The sequence below is a fragment of the Hydra vulgaris genome, chromosome 03, assembly GCF_038396675.1.
Source record: "Hydra vulgaris chromosome 03, alternate assembly HydraT2T_AEP".
Lineage (NCBI taxonomy): Eukaryota > Metazoa > Cnidaria > Hydrozoa > Anthoathecata > Hydridae > Hydra > Hydra vulgaris.
In genome coordinates, this window is record NC_088922.1 from 6,096,705 (window position 1) to 6,121,402 (window position 24,698).

The 24,698-nt window shown below is 27.7% G+C and overlaps 1 protein-coding gene across 2 annotated transcripts; it reads right to left on the reverse strand.

Annotated features, from left to right (window-relative positions):
• Nucleotides 1–430: 430 nt before the first annotated feature.
• On the reverse strand, nucleotides 431–14,437 carry LOC100206697 (protein DGCR6). Of its 2 annotated transcripts, XM_065792150.1 has the most exons (5): nucleotides 13,908–14,434; nucleotides 13,460–13,620; nucleotides 11,955–12,061; nucleotides 7,645–7,743; nucleotides 431–977 (listed from the first exon to the last, which is right to left on the reverse strand). In XM_065792150.1, exons 1-5 carry the CDS (start codon nucleotides 14,186–14,188, stop codon nucleotides 879–881), a joined length of 747 nt encoding a protein of 248 aa, XP_065648222.1. In that variant the 5' UTR covers nucleotides 14,189–14,434; the 3' UTR covers nucleotides 431–878. The 2 variants fall into 2 exon arrangements, with proteins under 2 accessions (XP_065648222.1, XP_065648223.1); XM_065792151.1 differs by lacking the exon at nucleotides 7,645–7,743 and having other exon boundaries at nucleotides 13,908–14,437.
• Between the last annotated feature and the right edge of the window lie 10,261 nt (nucleotides 14,438–24,698).

Below are 24,698 nucleotides of genomic sequence, written 5' to 3' on the forward strand. Positions count from 1 at the left end.
TAAGGACTTCTGGGAGCACCTAAAATAACTACAAAAAAAAAAAAAAAAAAAAAAAACGTTCAAAAAGACGTCCGTTTTTTACGCCCACTAGGTAAGTTTTTTTTGTTACATTTTGTGGTACAATTTCATTGTAAAAATGCGTAGCAACGAAATAAACATAGCCTTGCTATGCATAAAAACTGATACTGAATCATTTTAAACAAAGATTAGATGTAGATACTAAAATTTTTTTAATGTTTTATATATAATATTTAAAGATTTTTTGAAGAAGGTTTTTAATCTTTTATCAATAAATACTTAAGATATATTTAAAAGTATATGTAAGCTAAGTTATTAGTTTAGAAGTTATGACTACTTTAGAAGTTACATACCACGTTAAATTAAGAAAGGATTTTTTTTTTATAAAAAGTTTTGGTTTCAGCGAGTTAAGTTTTTATAACAACCACATTAATATGTTTAAAACTTTAAAATGATTTTACAAAATTTCAACGCCATCATAACAATTCCATCAAGGGCATCGCCATGTTTACTAAACAATTTTTATTTATTACCAATAAGACATTTAAAAAGTTTAATGTAAATCTTTTTTAAGTAATTCAACTTAATGCAAGTCTTTTTTAATTGGTTCAATTCGAAGTAAGTCTATTTGAATTGGTTTATAGCTTTCAACGATCTTATCAACGTTTAATGTAATGCAAAGTCCATCAACCTTCAATTATTTTTTAATAACTTTTATATATAAAAAAAAAAAAAATCGGTACTCTTTAAAACAATTAGATCGAAAAAAATTATTCTGCATTTTTTCTTTTAAATCTCGAGTGCCGTGTATTTAGCGATCTTATATTTTTATATTCCACCCTATTCATACGACGATGTTGTTAAGAATCGATAAGCTTAGATATAAACTCAAGAACATACATTTGCAATCTGACTTCATCAGGATTGTTTGTTAGATAAAACATCGGAAGACCAGCTCTCTAAAAAAAGCAAACAAATTTAACGAACAAATTTAACAAGCAAATAAATTTTATGATCTTATAAGACTCTGTTTAAATAAAAAATTTATAAATTTTTCAATATATATATTTTTTTTATAAATGCTCAAAATATAAAACTGAAATATAAAATTCAAAAACAAATCAAAAGAAGAAAAGATTAGAGTACCGCAAACCGGATAGTGCGCAAAAGCGGACACGTATCGAAAAAACTGATTATTTTCACTAAAAATAAAGATATTTGCAAATTTTAAAAAAGTTTTTAATTTTTAGTGTGTGCAAAATAATAAAATTTCAAAAAAATTATTAAAATCATTGCTTTAATAAGATATTTAAGTTTAAACAAATCCAACCCTAAAAATCAAACTTTTTTTTGAAATTAGGTTTTTAGCATGAAAGATTTAAAAAAGCAATTTAAAATCAAAGTAATTTATTTTTTTGGAAATTTTCTACTAATTTCAAAAATAGTTTTAGATTTTCAAAATCTTACTCCCTTAAAAGTATTGACGGAAACAAGGTTTTTTTAGTTTTCACCCATAGCGTTCTCTACTACATAATTATATAATTACATAATTATATAATTTCACCTTTAGTTTTGGCTTTACCATCTAAAATACAAAACTGATTTTTCTTATATTGAATAGAAAATGTTATTAAACCAAACAAAGAATATAAAGATAAATTTTGTTTAAAATTTATCTAATATTTTTCATTTGGTTTAAAACATTTTCTATGTAAAATTTTCTAGATTTTGTTAACAAAATCTGAACAATTTAAAAAAATCAAAAAAACTACTATATGAGACTTTTATAAAATAGTATACTATATATATTATAAATAGTAGACAATTAAGTAGACTTCTAAGATACTTTTAGTGCAGATTCTTTGCCAGATCTTGGAGTGATAGTGGTACATAAATTAAAAAAAAATATTTCTCAATATTAAACAATGATGTTCTTCCATATCCAATAAACAATAGCCTGATATGATCATAAAAATACTACTTAAAGATTTTCTGCAAACATGATCTTTAATTATTTGAAAAATTACAAAACAAAAAAATGTCCATTGCACGAATTTTCACTCGGAACTTTTAATCCACCACGATCCAAACGTTTAGAAAACTGACCATACTTCTGATAATAGTATGTTATTTGATCTAAAAGTTCATAATCAGTTCGTTCTTTATCATTTCGTGTTTTTTTCATAACCAGCAATGTGAATAAGTGACATTTTGACATCATTAGCAATAAAAGATTCCAGATCTTGAAAGTTATCAAGAATTTCGCAGCAGTCTATAGACAATTTGTATTGGTATAATGCAAATTGATGACCAGACTTTACATTAAAATTGTCAATATCTACATTTAATTTCAAAAGTAAAGATGCATGTTTGATATGTAATTTTTCAATAACTTGTAGAACACAAAGAAAATATTGTATACTATATTCTCTTTCCAGGTGATCTGATGTAAATTGACCAAGAAGTACATAGTTTTGCATAGTGTTAAGTAAATATCTACATAAATCTACTAGTCCATAACAAGTTTGATATATACAAGTTGCAGTACCTTTATAAAGCTGTTTAATACGTTTATCTTTGGGACCTGCTATTTTAAAAGCTATATCACCAAATTGCAGTATTAAATTTAAACGGTTGTCATTAGGATTAATGATAACAGTCTGCAAGGGATTATTATGTTTTGTATCAGCACCGATGGCTTTGACATTTAACAATTTCCACCAAATAATAACTTTATTGATAAATACAGCTGTGTCGTTAACATCACTATGAATCATGTCAGGATGTTGCAAAAGACCAGCATAAGTTTTTTCAGAAAATACTCTGAAAACTGTCAAAACACACTATCATTCACCAGGTTTAGGAGAAACAGAAGTTTCATTCAGGTCAGATAACTTTAGAAAGCTTCTAGATTCTGCATTGGAAGCTGCTTTAAATGAGTCCTTTTTGCAACCCAGGTTACTCCGTTATCGCCAAATATTAATTCCTGAGTTTTTTCAGTTAACCAAAGATTACAAATACTTTTTATGAGGTGTAAAAAATCTTAAACTAAATACTTTCCATCTACTGTTAACAATGGTTTTCCTGGAACGAATATGCACATTTAAAAAAAAAGCCTGATTGACACGATTTCCATCACACACAATAGCTCCACATTCGCACTGACTGAATCAATTATTTGATTGGTTAAATTAATCTGTTCAAACAAAAAATCAGATCATAATTTTGATATTGGTATTATTTTAATTAACACCTTTGGACCCCCATTTAAACAAACAGTCATAATCACTAACAATGTTTTGGACAATTCCAATGGGTTATCCTCTGATCTATTAAAAATAGTTCCACCACAGTAAAGTAAACTTTTTTTAACATATCATTATGTAGTATGATAAATAACTTCTGCTTATGCGGGAGAGAACTAAAAATTAAATAAATTTTTTTCATTAATATTAAAATTTTTTGAAGTAATTCGAGTGAGTGTTGAAATAGACGGAAGTTGATCCTTTCTTAAGCGATTATATAATGCCCTTGATGTTGAAAAATAAAAGAGTGTATAACTATTTTTCCAATTGTTTTTAATCCCATAACTGAAATATGTTGCAAAATTACTTCTTTTTTATTGTCCATTTTCAAGGAGCTAAAAAACGAAGTATCTCATCAAATTTAGGTGTCAACAGTTATGATTTGATTCACTGTTAAGCTAGAAATGTGACACTTAATCCCATAATGAAATGTTTCAAAAGCAAGATTTTCATAAATTTTAAGTACAAAAAAAGGTATTCCATTTATAAAAATTTGAAGGTTGTATAACAACATAGCCATCAACCATAAACGATATAACTGGATGCTGGTGATCACTGCCATTGATAAACTTGTTTTTAATCATTAAAATTTAATGTCACGAAAATTACCTTTATTCCTTTTAAGAAATGTGTCTAGCTCACCATCTCATGTACTTCTTGAAATATGTTGCATAATTACTTCTTTTTTATTGTCCATTTTCAAGGAGCTAAAAAACATCATCAAACTTAGACCAGATGTCAACAGTTATGATTCGATTTATCCCTTTTAAGAAATCTTAAAAGTCTTAAAAAATCTTAAAGATCTTTTGCTAGTTCTTTTAGTTGGATAAAAGTATTTGTGAGTATCTGAGATAAAGGTATTTCCAGCCTAAGAGAATAAGCATTTTTTGGTTGTCGTTTTCCTCCACACACTATAACTGTATCAAAATTTGGAGGCCAGTGTAACTCACAGATAACAGTATACTTGGTAATAACCAAATTAGAGTTTAGAATAGCTTTAATCCATTTTTCACGCTCAACGTTATCACTTGGAAACCGATACACTGATGTTTTATTAACTTCACTAGATATTTTGTTTTCTTTCACTTTTATAGCTGGTGTGACAAGCATACACACAACATTTATTTGGCATGATGATTTAATCTAGATTTTATAAATATATTATTCACTTTAAGTTAAATCTAAAACTCCATGTTTAAATTATATAAGTTTATTAACATCGTATTATATTCTATTATTTAAATATATAATATGAGCGACACGACATTTTAACTAATCTGAACATGGAGGAATAATTATTTTTTGCCATAATAAAGTAGGTCTCCACAAAAAAATCCGGTTGCACGATGAATAGGCGAGTAGTAGAGAACGCTATGTTTTCACCTTGAGCCAGACGCAACAAATCGCCCTATAATCAATTAAAATTTCATAAGTTAATCTGTTTATCATTTTTTCACTCTAATTGAATTTTTTTATTATGTTAAAAGTAATTTGTTTAATTATTTTTTCACACTGATTGAATTTTTTTCATTAGGGTTTTTTAAGTTTTCACACTTTTGTAATTAATTAATTAATTTTGTATTTTTGCACTTATACTGTTGAAGTTAAAGTAACAAAAGTACACAAAGTAACCACCAATGTGCATCGCTTTTTCATTTTCAAAAATCTCTATAAATCTGTAATTGAATTGAATTTACTAAACTTAAAATGGCAAAAAATAAAATAAACGAAAAGCCTTACACTGAGGAGACAATAAAAAGCGTATTGGATAAGATTAAAAATGGCAAGTTAAGTTTAAGAGCAGCTTTGGTAGACAACTAGATCAAAGGTACAAAGGGTTTATGGGTCAATGGGACTCAGAACTAAGCAAAAGAACAGCTACAAACATCGCATCTTTGAGAGCAAGGTACCAGAAATTATTGCCTGTTATTTTATTGTTTTGAAAAATTTTTTGATTTAGCAAAAATAGATTTGAGTAAAGCCATGCATTTGTGGAATAGTGATGAAACTGGTTTCAATGGTAACAAGGGTGATGTGAAAGTAATTACTAGAAGAGGTGCTAAGCGTCCACTTGTATTAACTGGAAATAACAAAAAATAAACTACACTGTCCTTAATTGTATTAATGCTGATGCATTCCTTCTACCATCTTTTGTTGTTTACAAATCAAAAAATTGACTATATGTTTATTGGATTAAAGGAGGCCCACCAAACACACTTTATATAATACCACCCTCAGGTTGGATGAAAAATAACCAATTTTTGCAGTGGCTCGATAAAATGTTTATTCCTCACATTCAAAAAATTGGTGGTCAACATATTTTACTTTTGAATGGCCACAGGACACACGTGTCATTAAGTGTAGCCTTAAAGTGTAAATAAAACAATACAATGTTTTATTTACACTTTAAGGCTACACTTAATGTTGGTGTATTTTGAAATGTCAAAGATGTTTGGCATGATATTTTACAAAAATTTTATGCTGAAAGTGGTTTTAGCAATTTGTCCAAAAAAATTTCCCCAAGCACAGTTGTATAGAAGCAACAAACCTTACACTTGTACTCAAATTATTGCTGGTTTTAAAAACACTGGTCTCTTTCCATTAAATCAAGACAACATTGACAAATCAAAATTACAAATTCGTCAAACTTTTAATAATGCTTTAATAACACCATCAGCAGTTATAAAATAACCACGCAGCCCAAATTCTTTGCCTCAAACTGCTCAACAAAAACGAACCTTAATTCCGCATGCAACTCTAACTTCAATTCTAAATTTAAATTTAACTTCTCAAGAAGAATTGGCGACTTGTGTAAAAATCAGTTTTGAAAGAACTCTCTTGAACCAATTTCAATTCCAAAATGCTTATTAGCATTCGGAAAAAAAAGCCAGAAATGTCATAACAGTGGTTGGTCAAGCTTTTACAGAAGAAGCATGGTTAAACCAGTTAAGAGAAGAAGACAATGCAAAGCTATTAAAACAAACGTATGTTGAATTGCAGCAGTAGAAGTAAAAACTCCTGCCAAGAAAGCCAAAAAATATATATTACAAAAAGTGCCCAAAGTTTTCCCAAAAAATCTAGTTGCAGTTTGTGGCTTTATAAGCCTTGTCTCCCAAAAAGATATATAATAGGCAAAGAATTCTTTTGCACAAAAAGTCACAGAACCTAGTTTATAAATTTTTTTATTTTATTTTAAGATCAAGCTTGCTTATGTTTTTTTATTAGTTTTATTTTCTTGTTTTTTCTGCTTGTATTATTATTATGTGTTTATTTTAACATTAAAAATAAAAATATTGATTGTTTTTTTCATATAATTTGGAACTGTCCGCTTTTAGGTACAATTTTCCCAAAAGCGGACACTTTTTAAAAAAATAATCTTATTTTCCATGGAAACTTGAAATTGAATTTTTTTAACACTGAAACAGTGGACACTTTTTAAAAAAATAAAATCTTATTTTCCATGGAAACTTGAAATTGAATTTTACACTGTAAAGAACCATATTCCAGGAAAAAAATCCTACAAATTCTCAATAGTAAAAAAGTTATTTAGCTTTTTGTGAAGTCCGGTTTGCGGTACTTTTACTCTATAAATTTTAAAATTAGTTCATTAGCGTAGTCATCAGGTTGAAGTCATCAGGTTGCCATCAGGTTTTACAGTTATCACACATCAAGATTTTTTGATCATTAGTCTGGCGAGCTTTTTTAATTACATTAGGATTTTTTATGGGTAAAATATTTAGCCATAATAACAACTGTGTGGTTTCTAGTCTGCGGCTGGACAGTTTGTTAGAAATAAACAAATCTCATTTCAAACAAATTGTGTTACCAGCCATTTTTTCTAATATAAAATAAAGAACTTCTAAGTACTTTATTGTGACTTTCTTCAAAATTCTAATTTGAATATAAACTTAAACAAACTAACAGATTAACATTAACAAAAAACACACATTTCGCTGATCGGCAACAAATAACTGTGATTGTATTTTCGTTTTCATATTTTTCTTGCATTTGTTAAACCACCATCACTATGCTCTTCTCAATCAACATAATTATGATTTATTTATTGTAGCATATTGCATTATTGCATTAGCAACAAAATATTTCAAACAACCATAAAAAACTTTGTTTTTATTTAGCTTTATTGTTATATTATTAACCTGTCTGCAATACATTAACCATTATGTAAACCTTGAAAGAAGGGAAACAAGAAAGTAAGACAATACTTTGCAACTCATTGTAACATTTAAGACAATTAGTTAATGTAATTAATTCAATTAGTAAATGTAAGACAATTTAATTTATGATTAAATTATCAGATTACCTCAAGTGTACTCTGTTGATCTGAAACTTGTTGGTCTAACTCTAATAATAGTTTTTGATCTAACTGTGCCATTTCCTTTTCACACTTTTGATAAAATATCTAACATTAAAAATTGATAAACAACTATATAGCTTTATACATTTAGTGATATATAGCTACATTATATACACTTAGTGTTTATCCATCTATATTATGTGTTATATAGCTACATTATATGTACTTCGTGCTTATATTATACATTATATACACTAAGTGTTATGTAGCTACATTATATACACTTAGTGTTTACATACCTACATTATATACACTTAGTGTTTATATAGCTAAAAAAAATTACTTCCAAATTTTTAAAATTTAATTTCAAAACATTTAAATCATAAAAAAATTGTTATTTTATTTAAGAACATTAAAATCATAAAATAATATTAAGGCAAACAATTAAGTTGAAAACATTCAGTAATTGTAAAGTATTAGTACAGATTGTAAAGATTTTTTAACATTTAGTTAAAGGAAATAAATAATTTTAGTTAAACAATGTCTTTTATTTTTAATGTATTCATCTCACTAAAAATCAGGGGGCCTGGTACAGTCAATGAGACAACTATTTTTTAATATACTATTATGTTAATACAGCTTGTTACAATGTCTTTTAACTGTATAACTCCAAACTATATACTTTGTAGAACAAAGCTGCCATGTGGAGAAAGAAGTTGTGTGCAAGTGTGCAAAGAAACAAGTTGTGTGCACATTGGTAGTAGTAAATAACAGATAACAATAAAAAGCTTAAAAAAGTTTTTTTATCAAATTTTTTGAATCAATATTTATTATTGATCCAAAAAAGTTTTTAATACTCAGTAACTACTAAAATGTTCCATAAAACAATTTTCATAATTGATTTGAATTTAAAAGTCATTAAAGAAGCTTCTTAATAAATCATTTACCATTCATGATGGTATGTTTTACAAATACCTGAGTGTGATTTCTTTTATAATATTCTTTGTGATAATCCTTAAGCTGATGTCTTTTAGATCTTTTCTGAACAGTGCATCTTCTATAAAATCTTTAGGATTCAGACAGGCATATAAGCTTTTTTTTGTCCATTTCAAGTCAAGCCTCACTCTACCATATAACGTTCTCCTTCTTATTGCTATTTCCGACTGCAATCATTTCATTCACTTTCCTGAAAACAAACATCTTTATATCAATTCAAGAAATCAATACAAGAAGGACTTACACAAAGACATACTATATTCTGATCAATAAATTTTGTGTTTTATCTCAGAAGTTAGGTTCTAGAGACTTTTTAAAAATCTTGAATCTTGTTAATGAAGCTCATTAACAAAAGGCAAGTCTAATACTTAATCTCTGATATTTGGATCTTATTATAAGAATATAATAACAATTAATAACAATTAAGAATAATAAGCTTTAGTATTAGTCAATACCTTATTGCACAAACTCTTGCTATTATAAAAAGATGTTTTTTTTCAGCAAAATCTGTTGAAAAATCTGAAAAAAAAAACAACTAAAAAACAACCTCAAAATGGTAACATAGATCATCACAAAGTAAATCATAGAAAGTTAGTTAGTGAGAAATTGATGCAATTATCCAGGAAATCAGATATGAGAATAATGAGGTAATAGTTTTAAAACTATTACTAACTAGTAAAAATAAAGTGCCACCAACAGAGGGAAGAGAAACGGAGCACAACTTAATTACTCAGAAATCTGAATGAGAATTTATAAAAACTGTTTTAAATGCCAGGTTGTTGATACTAGAGTTATTAGACTATTTAGTGATATCATATAAAAGCACCAAAAACTACTCTATAGGTAAATAAAAAGAGCTTAATATTATTAGAAACAAAATGATCGAGATTAAACTTGGTAGTTTCTTAAACTCAACCATTTAACTAGTACCACATAAATAAAACATGGAAATAAGTGCTACTAAATCCTATTAAGAATTTCAAAGAAAACATAGAGAAAGTTTGAAGTCCAAACACGATAAAATCATAAAAAATAATGTTAAACAATTTGATTACATTTTTAATAATAAATATTTTTAATAACTGAAAATATTTGTGGCCTTAACGAAAAAAGAAAATTTTTTTATTAATTTAAAAATTTAATTTACAGAATAGGGTCAGGTCACGTTATCCTGCTACTGACAACATGTACAACCTGCTTCATGTCCTGCTGCCTTGAAGGATTTGCTCTTTTAGGCAAAGGCTCGGAGAAGCCAACTCCAACTTAAAACACCCTCTGCCTTAAAGTTATTGGTTGAGTAAAGGCTAGAGATGGTGTCTCGATAAAAATACTCATCTTGGGCAGATGTTAAATGCATCCGGCTACTGTCTTGTAGAAAGCCTCCTAGGTAAAGACTTAATGGGTTAACAGATTCTATCTGTTGACCAGCTTCACACCCTTTCTTCATCTATTAGGCTGGTGCAGATGTATTTATAATACATTGTCTCCAGTTTAGGATGTTGAAAGAATGATCTTCTTGACTCATTGCATAAGTTTCACTTGTGCCTCTGTTTTTATGACAAGGCAACTCAATCTATTATCTCCTAATGAGGGTACAGCTCTAAATCTAAGTTTTATAGTTCCGAGGTTGGCTATTCGTACTTTTGATGTGCATTGTTGAGGGCATATTTGGAGCCCTTTGTTACGGCTTAGGGTTTATTAGTAGATATGAGGCAATTGTTTGGACTATTAGATAGTGTACTGAGTACTAATCTGTGCTTTGATTTAGTGATTTAAAAATGTAATTTGATTTAACTAATTTAAAAATGACTAAAGTATCAAAAACTAAAAACACAAAAAACAATATTTATCACCAAGTTGTCTAAGTCTATTATTCACTAATATTCGTAGTCTTCGAAGTAACTGCCCTTATGTTGAGTCTTATCTCTTGTAAAGTTCACCAGACCTACTTGTTTTTGAGGGACTATTTTGAGTTCAGCTATCTGATCTTGTAATCTTAGTGTTGATGGTTATCTTCCTTTAATTAGTAAAGACTCCAATAGTTACATGCTTGGCCTGGGCATTTACATTTGTAAGAATTCACCTAGGTTTGAATCCACAGACTATTTTTTTACGTTCTTTTGTTTAACACCGTTTTACTCTATTACTTTTCTTTTTGTTCTATATCGCTTTCCTTCATCTCAAGACTCCATGCTTTTCAATTTTATTTTTGATCAAATTACCTCAAATTAATTATGATCAAAACCTAACCCTTTCCTTTTCTACTTCAGCCAATACTGTTGTTGATGGTGACTTTTATGCTCATCACACTGATTTGTGTTAAGGCACAAAACTTTTTCCTTTCTATATTTCTAACATAAAAAGTCAACTTTCCAACTTGCTTTCCAGATAATCTGAATCATTTACCTTCTCTACTTGACTTAGGTCTTGTTTCTGATCCTGTCAGTGCTTAGTTTCTGCTATTATCTCATTCTATATCATCATTGGAATTCTTCCATTATTGCACCTTTTATAACTACTAATGATCTCACGGAAAGAGTCCACTGACTCAGACTCTTTCTGTAATTTTCTTTGTGATGGCCCTTGGGTAGAAATCTTTCATCTTTCTGCTGACAAATGTGCTTCTTGTATAACTTCTTGCAACAGCATGAGAGGAAAACTATGGAAAGTGAAGTCAAGCTTCACTTTCCATAGTTTTCCTCTCATGCTGTTGCAATATCTAATCGTAACCATTACTTTCATATCTATTGCCAAAACAATTCTCCAGAAAACAGGTGTCTGTTTTCTACTGATAGAAACTATTAAAAAAAAGGTTTTGTCTGATGCCAAAGCCCACTATTTTCAGGTCACAAAATTTTTTATTACATCTCAAAAATTAGGCTCCAGAGACTACTGAAAAATCGTTAAAAGTGTCTACAATAAGGGCAAATCTATTATTCCTCTTCTCTTGCATGGTTTAGAATTTGTTATCTCACCTAAAGACGAAGCTGACTTGTTTGCTAAGCACTTTTCATCAATCTTATCTCTTGATTCCACCAATCACATCCTACCTGGTATAGTCGACAAAAAGATTGATTGCTTAAAATTTGTTTCACTTCAGCTTCTGTATCTAAAGTGATTTTCTGCTTAGACTCTACAGATTGTGGCCTGGACAACATACCTGTTATAGTCGTGCAGAAATATTCCTTAAAAGTATATTACTTTTAAAAACACATAAAAAGTAAAATACTTAGATGAATAAAGATAAAAAATTTAAAGTTAACTAAATTTACTATTATTTATAAAAAATTAATTAATGTAACCATAATATTTATTAAAACCTTTTTCTCGTCAGCATGATGTCTCTCCAAAACTAGTATGTGATGAGGTCGAGTTTGAGATCTTTCAATACTTTCTTGATGACGTTTCAGCATAGCTATTTTTTTCACTAAAAACAAAAAAAAAAAGTATAATATAGATTTGTTCTGAATAAATAATTATGTTAATTATGTGCATAAATAATTATCTTTGAGACAATGGACAAACTTTCATTTTAATAAAACTAAATCAAATTATAATAATGCAGTGACTTGTATAAAAGGTGAACTTAATGGTATAAGAAATGAACTTTATTGTATAATAAAATGTTTGTTTAGGGTTAAGATTTTAAATACTAGCTACATTATATGTTTATAGTGTTTTGCAACACTTTAAACATAAAATGTTCTCACATAATATATCCTAATAATCTTCTTTAACAGTGTTCACATTTTTAATGTGACACCCTATATAATTAGTTAATGCTGATCATATACTGAAAAACTTTTTTCTGTACAGACTATTTTTTTTTTATATGAACACAACTTTCACACATTTTTACAAAGTTATTATTGCTATTTTAATATTTCAATTTTTAGTATTGAAATTTTTTTAGTATTGCCAGCAATATTTTAAAAAACTAAAATGTTCAGCTGCCTTATTTTTACAAAAAACACATACTATAAAATTTCAATGGTAAACATAATTAGACCAAATTATTCTTACTAACTTCGGGTTAGTAGTTTTTTAAAACATATTTTTTATTTAGTGTGCCAATATATTTTAATTTAATTTGAAAAATTAAAAACTCAAAGGAAATTTAAAAACAGTGAAATACCTCAAAAATTTTTCCATATTTTACTTTTTTATGTAATGTTTCAAAAGAAATGTTGTAAGTTCAAGCAGCCTTCCTAATGATAAATCCATGTTTTTTTACTATATTTACAGCCGTTTTTAGGTCTGCTTGTTTGTAACTTGTTTTATAACCTTGCCTGTTTTATTTTATTTTTTAAATTTTGAGGAATAATTCTTTAAATTAGCATAGTAAAACTTTACTAACTTATATCCTTAGTTATAAAAATGTAATATTTAAATAAGCAAATAACCAGATAGAGAAGCTAAACCCTAAACTTTGGTTTTACTAAAACAATATTTACTTGTTGAGTAGCAATTTTTATGTTTTGATACGCACTTCTTAAGATATAACTTGATAAGTCACCTAATTGCTCGAACCACAGAACTCTTGCTGTTTGTGTGCGATAGAAAAAGGGCAAGAAAGGAAAAATTTTTGCACAGCCAAAAATTTACTTCTATATATTATATTTAAGCCAACCAAATCAAAATAATACAATATTTATCTAATATATTGTGTCTGTGGCTTTGACATTTACTAAATTTGGTACTGATGTTCATTTTCGTCCTATTGTTCATAGTCAATCCTATTGACTGTATATCTTTGAATAACTGTTGTCCCCTAAAATTATTTAATCAACTTGATGCTGAAACATATTTTAAAATAATATATTACTTTTATGTTCTTCTAGCAATTTTGCTCTCTGTGTGGAAAGATTTTTTTCAGTAATAAACTGAATGTCTTGAAGTCCTTTCACTATTTCAAAAACAGTACCATCCAAAATTGCGTGAGCTAGTTGACAAATCACATCATAAGATAATTTTTTTTTGAACTCGCTAAAAGAAAATTTAGAATTTAGGCTCTATTTTACGTAAATAGTTTTGTTTGTTGTAATTTACAACAATAACAACAACAACAACAACAATAATAATAATAATAATAATAATAATAATAATAATAATAATAATAATAATAATAATAATAACAATAATAATAATAATAAAAATAATAATAATAGTAATAATAAAAATAACAATAATAACAATAATTATTATAATGACAATAATAATAAAATTAATAATAATAACAAAACAAATACAACAACAACAACAATAATACTTACGATGAAAGCGGTCTAATCATTTTTTGTAAACTTGATATATATGTTTCAAGCTTTCTTGGATCTGGCTTTTCCTTCAAAAAAGTATCTATGGTTGGCGATTCGTGACTTTCAATGGAAGGAGCACACGGATCGTATTCCACACTCAATAGTTCGTTTCTTTGGTTCATGAATTCATCGTCAAATAAAGGAATTTCTTTTTCTGAATTGCTGGATCCAAAATTTAGCTGATCTGATTGAAAATCATCAGACGACTTTAGCCAGCTCTGTGGATCATAAGTCATTTTAAAAATTATAAACGTTGTTTATCTTTTTGCAGATATGAGAAGAAAAATACGAAAGTTAAGAAGATATCATAAATACGGATTTATGAATAATACAATCGTAATACAATCGCAGTGGCTACGGGTACGTCTAGAGGCATTCTTAACAAAAAAAAGTTAAATAGACGTCCAAACTTTCGAACGCGGAGGAAAAATCTTTGATGATCGAAGGTTTCCGTTAACAATGACTTTAAATGTTGGTAAATGTTAATTCTTTAAAAGAATTAGAAAAAGGTATTAGGAACTGTTATAATTTAAGTAATAATGCAATATAATATTATTGACGTCACTTCCCGTCTTCTGATTATTACAGTTATTAGTAACGCTATTTATATATAATCTATTATACATACGGTTATTAGTTACGCTATTTATATACGATAGATGTTTGTAGTTCTTGTATAGCCTTTTTCTTATATTTGATAAAAGCCAAAATATACATGAAAGACTTTTTAATTATGGTTTACGACAATACTATTATTATGGTTTTACTATTTTATTATGGTTTACAACAAGAACTATGAAGTAGAATATAGCGTATATATTTATATAAACGAGAGAGTAGATCTATTGCATCCGCAAGAAAAAAGGCATCAAGCGAACGACGATTTGTTAGTTTATAGCATGCATTAGACATGCTATCATGGAGGGAAATTTTTTAAAAATTGATCAAAAGGAAAGCGTCCAAATCAAAGATATATGTTATTTAAAAAATATAAAATACAAATATAATAAATACTATCTTATATATGTTGAAGCAATCAGATAAAAGATTGTGGACCGGTGTCATGAAATAAATTACCCCCATAATAAATTACCTCCCGCAGCGTAAAAAGGAGGAGCACATTCTATCATTGGCATTTGACTATATGAAGACAATAAGCTTGCCAAAAATACGGTATAAAGTTGTTGGACAGGTAATACAGGTATTACCTGTCCAACAACTTTGTTACATGAGACAGCTATCAGTCAACTTTTTTTCTATACATAACATTAAAGAAGAAAAAATTTATATATATATATATATACCATGAAGGTCAAGGAAGAAAAGGGCCTAATGAAATTGCGATTTTTTTAAATGAATATTTGATCTCACTTCCACCAAAGTATAATACATTACGTTTGTTTTGTGACAACTCTGGTGGACAAAATAAAAATCAAATCTTATCATATTTTTGTTTATACTTAACTGACAGTGGTAAGTTTGATAAAGTCGAACAATTCTTTCCTATGAGAGGGCATAGTTTCCTCCCTTGTGATAGGGACTTTGGTATAATTTCAAGTGTTTTAAAAACATATGACCGTCTTTATCACATGCGTCAACTCACCGAGCTTATTATTAGCAGCTCCAGATCACAAAAGTTTACGTTGAAAGAAATTGTAGATGCAACTGAATTTTTTGATTTTGAAGCTGGGAGCCGAAAACATTACAAAAAACCTTGCATTTCTTCAGAAACCAAGGGTAAAAATATCCCAAAAGAAAAGAAGGTTCACTTTTCAATTAGTAACTTGTTTCATTTTGTATATGAGCATGATAAAAAAGGCTACATTAAGGCATTCACCAATATTAATGGTTTGGTCTGTCATACTTTTTAATATTAATATCCAAACATACGGGTACTTTTAATATCCAAACATACGGGTACTGTACTACAAGTGGATAGTTTGGCTTATCCAAGTGACAAAGTTACACTGAAAAAAGTGAAGGTGGAAGACCTTAAAAAATTAAAACAATTTATTCCTGAAGAATTCAACGAGTTTTATAACGAGCTGTACTCCTAGCCAACTAATGAATGTGAGAATCTCCCTGATAGTGACTTTGAGAGGGAACTAGATTAATTCTTACTGATAGCTAATTTAGTTAAATATATGTATTATATTTATTACTGGGACGTTAAAACATTGTTTTAAAGTACATAGTTGTAGTTCTTACGAAGTTTTAATTTGTTTTCCTTCCTGAAATACTCGATACTTTTTTTTAAAAGGGCCAATTTTTCGAAATTTCACACATTAATTATTAACAAACGAAATGTTATAACAATTATCAAAGTGTACTAAGATGTTACTCTTGCATATATTTTTTAAAAATATATAACACAAGTTCTGTATATTTAGTATTAAAAGATATAAAGAGTTTTTTTTTATTTTCTCAAAAACGGGTTTTGAGCAAATCAGCCCTTTTAAAAAACACTGATTCATATATCTTAAGCATTTTTTAAATATTTATACATTCGATATATATGTATATCAAATACTACTATCTATCTACTATCTATAATTTCTACTAATTTATTGCTCTGTTCTATTAAGAACATTGAGTACTTTTATATATATATATATATATATATATATATATATATATATATATATATATATATATATATATATATATATATATATATATATATATATATATATATATATATATGTATATATATAAAATCACTTCTACAACATAAAATTACAACGAAAAAGTCTGAGTTAAATCTGAGTTTTTATCTAAGTTAAAGTTAACGTATATGTAAAGAAAGTATTTGATGTAAAGAAGTGTATTATTAAAGAATAAAGAAAAAATATACACTATGTGAGAGCAGAGTATAATGATACGTAGCAATGAATATATGCGATGAAGGTGTCCACCAAATGATGTTCTCTATTTGGAAAGAATTGAAAAGACAACAATCAGGTAGATGTGCGGTGCAGTTAAGAAAACAAGAAGGGTAGTGGTGATCTTATATAGAGAATAGGAATAGTGAGTGAATTATTTAGCTTATGATAAGTTCTACAAAACTGCGAATGTAGTTTATTTTAATGTGTGTTTTGTTGAATAAAATTATTTTGTAACTGTTCATTTTTGACAAGTTTGTATATTGTTGTAAAAATAAAAAGGAGATCAAAAAATAATTATATTGCATGAACTTTAGTGAACTTTTCTCTTTTCCTAATAATAATGTTTGAGATTATAGAGTTTATATAGCGATCGCACGCTGTAACTGACCACGCTTATATGTTTTTTTCTTTACAATTCGACCACGGCTGTTTTGACGTTTTAGCAATTTAAATGCACAAATAAAACCTTTTCGTTACGAATAACTTTTAATATCGTTGAACCTTTTTAAATTTTTTATTTTATGCCAAGGCTTTAGATAAAATAAAAAGTTAATGATCGTTTAAAATAAATGCATTTTGTGTAAATTAAATGTTATATTTAAATTTTTTTTAAAAAAAACATGTATTTTTTATGAAAAATTTAAACGTTTGAAACTATTTTTCCATGTCTTTCTAAAAAAATTTTAAAAGATTATTTTTTCAAGTTACTTTTAGGTGGTAGATTCCCTTTATTTAACAGAAATTATTAAAAAAAATTGTTATCATATTTAAGCTAAAATTTAATGAAGAATACGTTTTTAAAGTTATTTTTTTGAATATTTTTAACAGAAAAATTGATTTAAACATCTTTTTTTAAAAGTATTAAATTTTTCAGGTACAGCGACGTCCTTAGCAACCATCTTCTTACTAACTCTGACTTGGTTTTATGGTAAAATAAATTACCAGCTTTTGACAATATTAAACTCTTCAGATGCATGTTCAGTTTAATTTATTAGTCATACTTTTAAATTGCAATTAGGTTCAGTACAAGTCTTGCTAAACATGCAAGTGCATGCTTTGTTTAGATGCGACTAAAACACTTTTTGAATAAAAAACATACAGTGTTGGAAAAATATAACGTGACATCCGTTTTAAATGGCAAATTTTAATCAAAATTGCCAGTTGGTTCATAAAAAAATAACTTTTTATCTAGTAAATGATTTTTTTAAGACAGCTAGTATTTTTTTCATTAAAAAAATGGTTTTGAGAATATTTTTAGATTTTTTTAAAAATCATATTTAATAATGAGTGAACAATTTTTTGACTAAATTCTCTGGAAAAAAATAGTGGGACACATAACATAAATAATTTATTAAGAAGATGGTAGAATTAAAATTTTGTGTGACCTCTTTTAGCTTTTATAATAGCATTTTAATGTTTTGGCATTCCACTAATTTTTTTGTAATATCAGAACTTATTTCATCGTTTGTAACAGTTGTTTCTAGTTCTTCCTTTTGCTTCAAGTGACAATTACCTATTTATTTATCTAAAATTGACCATAAATTTTTGATAGGATTTATATCTAGATTTTGTGCTGGCAATTTAAGAATATTTATTGATTTCATTTGTAAAAATTCTGTTTTTTTTTTTTTCGACTTATGCTTCTTCTCATGTTGAAATATAAAATCTCTACCTAATCTCAATTTATGCGCTGATAAAGTCAAATTATTATTCAATATATCAATGTACATATCATTGTATCTTTGATAAATTTAAGTTTTCCAACACCATTCCATGACATACTGCCCCATACTATTATATTTCCACATCCATGTTTTACTGTTCCTTGCGTGCAACTTAAATGGTAAGCTTCACCAGTTTTTTGCAAACGTTTTGTTTACCATCAGAATGTACCAAATAAATTTAGATTCATCCGACCACAGTATTTTCTTCCAAAATGAAATTAGCTTATTAAAAAAAGTTTTAACAAATAATAATCATTTTTCTTATGTTGCTGTGTTAAAAATAGTTTTTTAAATGGTGTGTAGCTTTTTTACATGGTGTGTAGCTTTTAAACCCATTTCATGTAAACAATTTCGGATTGTTTTATTAGTTATTTTAGTTCCCTGTGTTATTTTCAATATATTCTGCAACATTTCTGGATAACTCAAATCTATTTTTCTTGAATAATTTTACAATCAAGTGATCTTTTTTTTGATGGTAGTCTTACATTTGCGCTCACGTCCTTTTAAAATCTTTACAGTTTAATGATTTTCAAACTTTTTAAAAAATGTTTGAAATGGTGGAACATGGAACTCCAGTCTGTTTTTCAATAGTTCTGTTAGTTTTTTTGTTTAACTAAATCCAAAATTAATTTTTATTGATTCTTATATTGTTTTGCTGGAGCCATGATTGTTAAAATATTAAGAATTAAAGAATTAAAATATAAAGAATTAGCTCCTAAATATTTAAGATAATTTTTCCTAGATAATTTTTTCAAGAAAATAAAAGTGTTTTACCTTCAGAAGATTATTACTATCTTACAAAATAAACTATAAATTAGAATTAAATATGATATTTTTAATGAAAAACAATTTGTCCTATGAAATTTTTCCGCATAATTTAACAAAAAAATCAAACACATCTAAATTAATGATTAAAAGTACACAAATGAGTCAATTTTGTCATCTAAATTGTGCAACATTTGTTTGTCTGTGTCGAACGATTTAGATAAAACAAAAGATTACCGTTATTTAGAATAGGAGCAGACAATACACCATTATTACTAGCTAGACAGCATCATTTTTATTTTTGTTCCATTATATTTTTCCAACACTGTAGTTTTAATTTAGAAATTTATATTTAAATAATATGTTTAGAACTCATTCTGGAACTAAAAAAAAATTATTTGCTTGTAATCATTTCAGACACATTAAAAAATAAGATTTAACACACAATAGCATTTTAGTTCTTTACTGTCAACAAGGAACTTTAATCAGGAAACATTTTTCGAACAAATAATTCTTGAAGAAAAAGATAATTATAACATTACGAATAATTTTGGTTTATTGAGACTTTTTTAGTAAAAGAGATAGCTACTTGCTCAGACTGTGGAAATAATTTTAAAGTTAGAAGTTATGAAGCAACAAGGATTTAGTTTAGAACTACACCTATCATGTATTTGAAGTTCTTGTCAATCACATCAAACATTCGAAACTTACAAGAATCCTATTGTTTATATATAAAACAAAAACAATATCACAAAATATTTTGGCAAAAAGTTCTTTGCTACTAATGATTAAATGGTTGTAGCATTAGAGCAAGTTATAAAGTTTATAGAGCTATAAAACCTTTTACTTCATTATTTGCTTTTTTTTTGTTTGTTGCTACCTTCAATTTTTTTAAAAGCTTACAACAATATTACTAATGCTTTGCATGGTATACTAGTGTTTGTAAAATAATTATGATTAAAACATCCAAAGAAGCAGCAAAAATAAGAAAACAAAAAAATTGAAGAAACAATGACCTGTACAGTTTCTCTTGATGGTTAATAGCAGAAAAAAAGATACAGCTCACTGTATATCCAAAGGATGTTTTTATATTAAGGAAAATTTTTAAAATAAGTATTTGTTCTGCATAATTAAAATTAACAATGATATATCTGGTTTAAGACCAATAATATAAAAACTTATATTGATAGTTTTCAAAGTTTTTTTTTCAAAAGCCACTAGAAATGGATTTCAACAAAAAATGAATATGTATGAAGAGACTCGTGCTTATTTTGCTGGCTTATGTTAATGAATTTATAGTATTTTTGTCAGTTCAATTTTTTTTCTTAGTGTTAAATATTTAGCGATTTTGTTAACTTAAAATCATGATATCTTAAGATCAACATAAGCTTTTTGGTTAAAATTTTCACAGTATTTTCTTCATTTATAATAGTTGGAGTTATGACTTAGTTTTAGTTCAACTCCTTGATTAATATACAATAAAGAACTGGCGAAAATTTCTTGAACTGTTTTAGTTTATTAGATATTTTGTTTACAAAATTTTTTCAGTAATAATTAAGGCAAAAAGACTTTATTAAATACTTTTTAAATTTATTTTATTCAAAATATTATATTTTGAATAAAAACAAATTAGAAAACTGTTGCATATTGAGTTATCTGATTTTTTTTTTTTTTATAGGTTTAATTGCTATATTTTTTATTTTTTTATTTTGTTTCTATTTTTACAAAGAATTGTTTAAAACCTTTTTCTTAAAACTTACTAATCAGAGTTTGAAATAATAATAAGTTACTATTTTAAAAAGACTACATTATTTGAAAAGAAAAATTTTTTTTGTTGCAGTTTTTGGAAAAAAATGTGTATACAATTTAAAAATATTGTTTGTTTTTTTTTCAATAATTTAATTTCACTTTTTAACAATTTAAATTAAATTTGTTAATTTATTAAACAATCATTAAAAGTAATTTGTAAGAGCATTTTGTGTAACTTTAACAAAACATAATTTTGAAAGTAATTTATTTCAAACGCAGTTAAATAACACAACTGTTGCAACGTTAATAAATACCAGAACTTGTAATGAAATACATATATATTATAAGTAAGCCATCTTTACATGCATATCTATATTCACTAAAAAAACGCCACGTATATATATAAACATTGTTCCTGCTTGTCCGCATATAATTAAGCTCTACGGCTTCACATCCCGGAAACGTATTGGCTTTCGTCCCCTCGTCGACCGTGTAGTTCTTCGATTCTGGATATGTTCTTCCTTAGTTACAAGTAGTTCTGGCATATCATGTATATCAGATCTATCACTATTGAAAGGGTCGAGTTTCTCATTGTTGATGGGATCATCATGTATATCGTCTTCATTATTCATACGTGTGTTAGGTTCATTTAGGTGTTTGTTTATTTGATCACAGTGTGCTAATGTACCGGAAGAGTTATTCCTCAAAATGATTGCAGTGTTAAGATCAGCCTGAGATATGAATGCAGCAAGTTCAGGTTTGGAATCTGGTTTTTGTCGATACCATAATGGTGTTCCACTTTCAAAACTCAAAGTGAGAGGAGATCTTAGCTGTCTCCCCATCATCTCGGAAGGACTTCTTGATCTCCCTGCATGGGGTATTGTCCTATAGCCTAAAAGCATTCTGCTTAAATATCCACATAATGAACCTTTATCTGGTGAATACGCTTTTAACCCCATCTTTACTGTCTTTACCATTCTTTCAGCCGCTCCATTAGATTGAGGGTGGTATGGCGGGATTTTATACGGCAAGCAACCTATTTTCTTTAGCCACTGCTGCAAGGTGGTATCATGAAATTCGGCAGCGTTGTCGGACACCAAAACTTCCGGAACTCCATTTCTCGAAAAGACATTTTGTAGTACTGCCTTCACTGTGGCAGCTTCACGGTTATTTACCTTAATAACTTCCGGCCATCCAGAAAAGGAGTCTACTAAAATTAAAAACAGTCCTATGCCCTGCATATGGGCATGATCCATATGTACTCTACACCAAGGTTTACTTTTATTTGGCCATGTATGTAATGTCCTTCTTCACTTTTATTTCTTGTCCTTTATTTATTTGTCCTTTATTTATTTATTTATTTATGTAATGTCCTTCTTCACTTTTATTTTATTTTATCCTTCTTCACTTTTATTTCAGCACATTTTCCACAGCTTTTTACATATTCTTCGACATCTTGACAGTAGCCAGACCACCAGGCTTCTAACTTTAATCTACATCGCGTTTGCATTGTGCCACAATGTATGTCATCATGGACCGATTTGATGAACATCTTTCTCATTGTTCGTGGAGGTATAATGAGATCTCCATTACATATGATTCCTTTTTCGATAGTCAGTTTATTCCTAATAGATTTATAAGGTCTTTCTGTTACAGAGCATCTGCCCCAATTATTTTTGCTAATTCTGGTTTTGATGTCCATCAATACTCTATCATTTTCCGTTTCTTTCATTATTTGATCAAGGTTAACAATATCTGACTCGACTAAGTGTATAAATGTCCTTTGGTCCTTCTCTTCATCTTGTGATAGAAAAGACAATCTTGATAAGGCATCGGCATGAGGAATATTCTCTCCCTTCTTATAGTTTATTTCGTAATCGAATGCCATCATTTGTATGGCCCATCTTAAAATTCTAGCGGATGTGACTTTGGGCAGTTCTTTATTACTATCAAATATAAATTCTAGTGGCCTGTGATCGGATATTAGTTTTAATTTTCTACCCAACAGAAAATGCCTAGCCTTGTGAGTAGACCATACAATAGCCAAAGCTTCTCTTTCAATATTAGAATATCTTGTCTCAGCGTCTGATAAAGTTCGCGAGAGATACAATACAGGATGGCCATTTTGTGAAAGTATTCCAGATATAGCTTTTTCACTGGCATCGGTTGTCAATTCCAGATCTTGGTTGATGTCATAAACCTTTACTACAGTAAAGGTTTATAACATGTAAAGGTTTGTTATAAGATATATTATCAGGTATATATATAATATCCGAAATATATATTAAAATAAAAAATATATATATTTTTTCAAAATAGTTTATACGCTGTATTTATTGAATTTTACATACATTTTATCGTATAACAAGAAATGACTTTCATATTTTTTGAATGGCATTGCAAATGGCGGAATCGTTTATTTAATGGTAAAAAGGGAAAAAAGAGAAAAATGAAAGAAATTATTTTAAAGAATAAAAAAGATAAGTTAAAAATAAAGTAAAGTAACAAAAATATTAAAAAGTATAAACGAACTAAAAGATCCAAGAAAAAATAAAACAGGAAAATGATTAAAAAAGTAAAATGAACAAATAGATTTAAAAAAATAAAACAAAAACAATCAATTAAAAGTGAAGTAACAAGTTAAAAGAATAGTAATTCAAAAAATGTTCAAAAAAATAAAAAAAAGAACTAATTAAAACAAAAATAACTTGCTACAAATTTCCTACGCTTTTCTGTTTCCGCCAAGAATAACTAATATAATTTATTATATTTTGTAGAAGTTTTTGTGTTTGCTTTTTCGTTTGCGTAAAGTTTGTTATTATTTGTGCTGTCGTTGCTAATTATTTTTATTGTTGTTTTTAATTATGTGTTTTCATATTTTTTTGTCTTTTTATTTAATTAATTATAGCTTAATCATTATTTTTTTTTTAATTTAATTTACGCTTACTATTATTTAGTAATATTGTTGTTGAATTTTTTGTTTGTTTATTTTATTTAGGTGTAACTCCAATGACTAGTTTTTAACTATGAGTGACACCTAATATAATTAGGGATGGCAAACATTTTATATGCCATATTATTGGGCCTAGCCTGTAAGGGTTAGTGTAACGGTCATCGAGCACAACTATTTTCCAAATCACAGTTACTGTCACCGCGAAAGAAGTTGTTTGTCTCTGGAAAACGCCTGGGCTAGTTTTTTAGTCATAAGTCAGTTATAAATCCATGCATAGGTATTTAATCCATTATGATTTTCTGGAGTATGAATGGGCTGGCTTGGTGTAGTTAAAAGATAAATCTTTTACGCTGGTTACTAACAACACAAGACTACTGATCGACATAAACAGCACAGACTTACATATTACACCTATACACCCTTATGAACATACAGCCTGTTTACACCGTTTGGATGCTTTTTGTTTGTTTATTAGGTAAACTATTTTTGTTTGAACTCATTCTTATTGATATAATATTTTCTTTTAATAGATAGTATGTGGTTGGAATGTAGATGCAGATTTGTATGTTATGTATATGTGGTTATCATGTGTGATTGATTTTTCATTTTAGGATTCATATAAATATATATATAAGAGTTATTCTTTTAAATTATCAACTTTCGACATCTT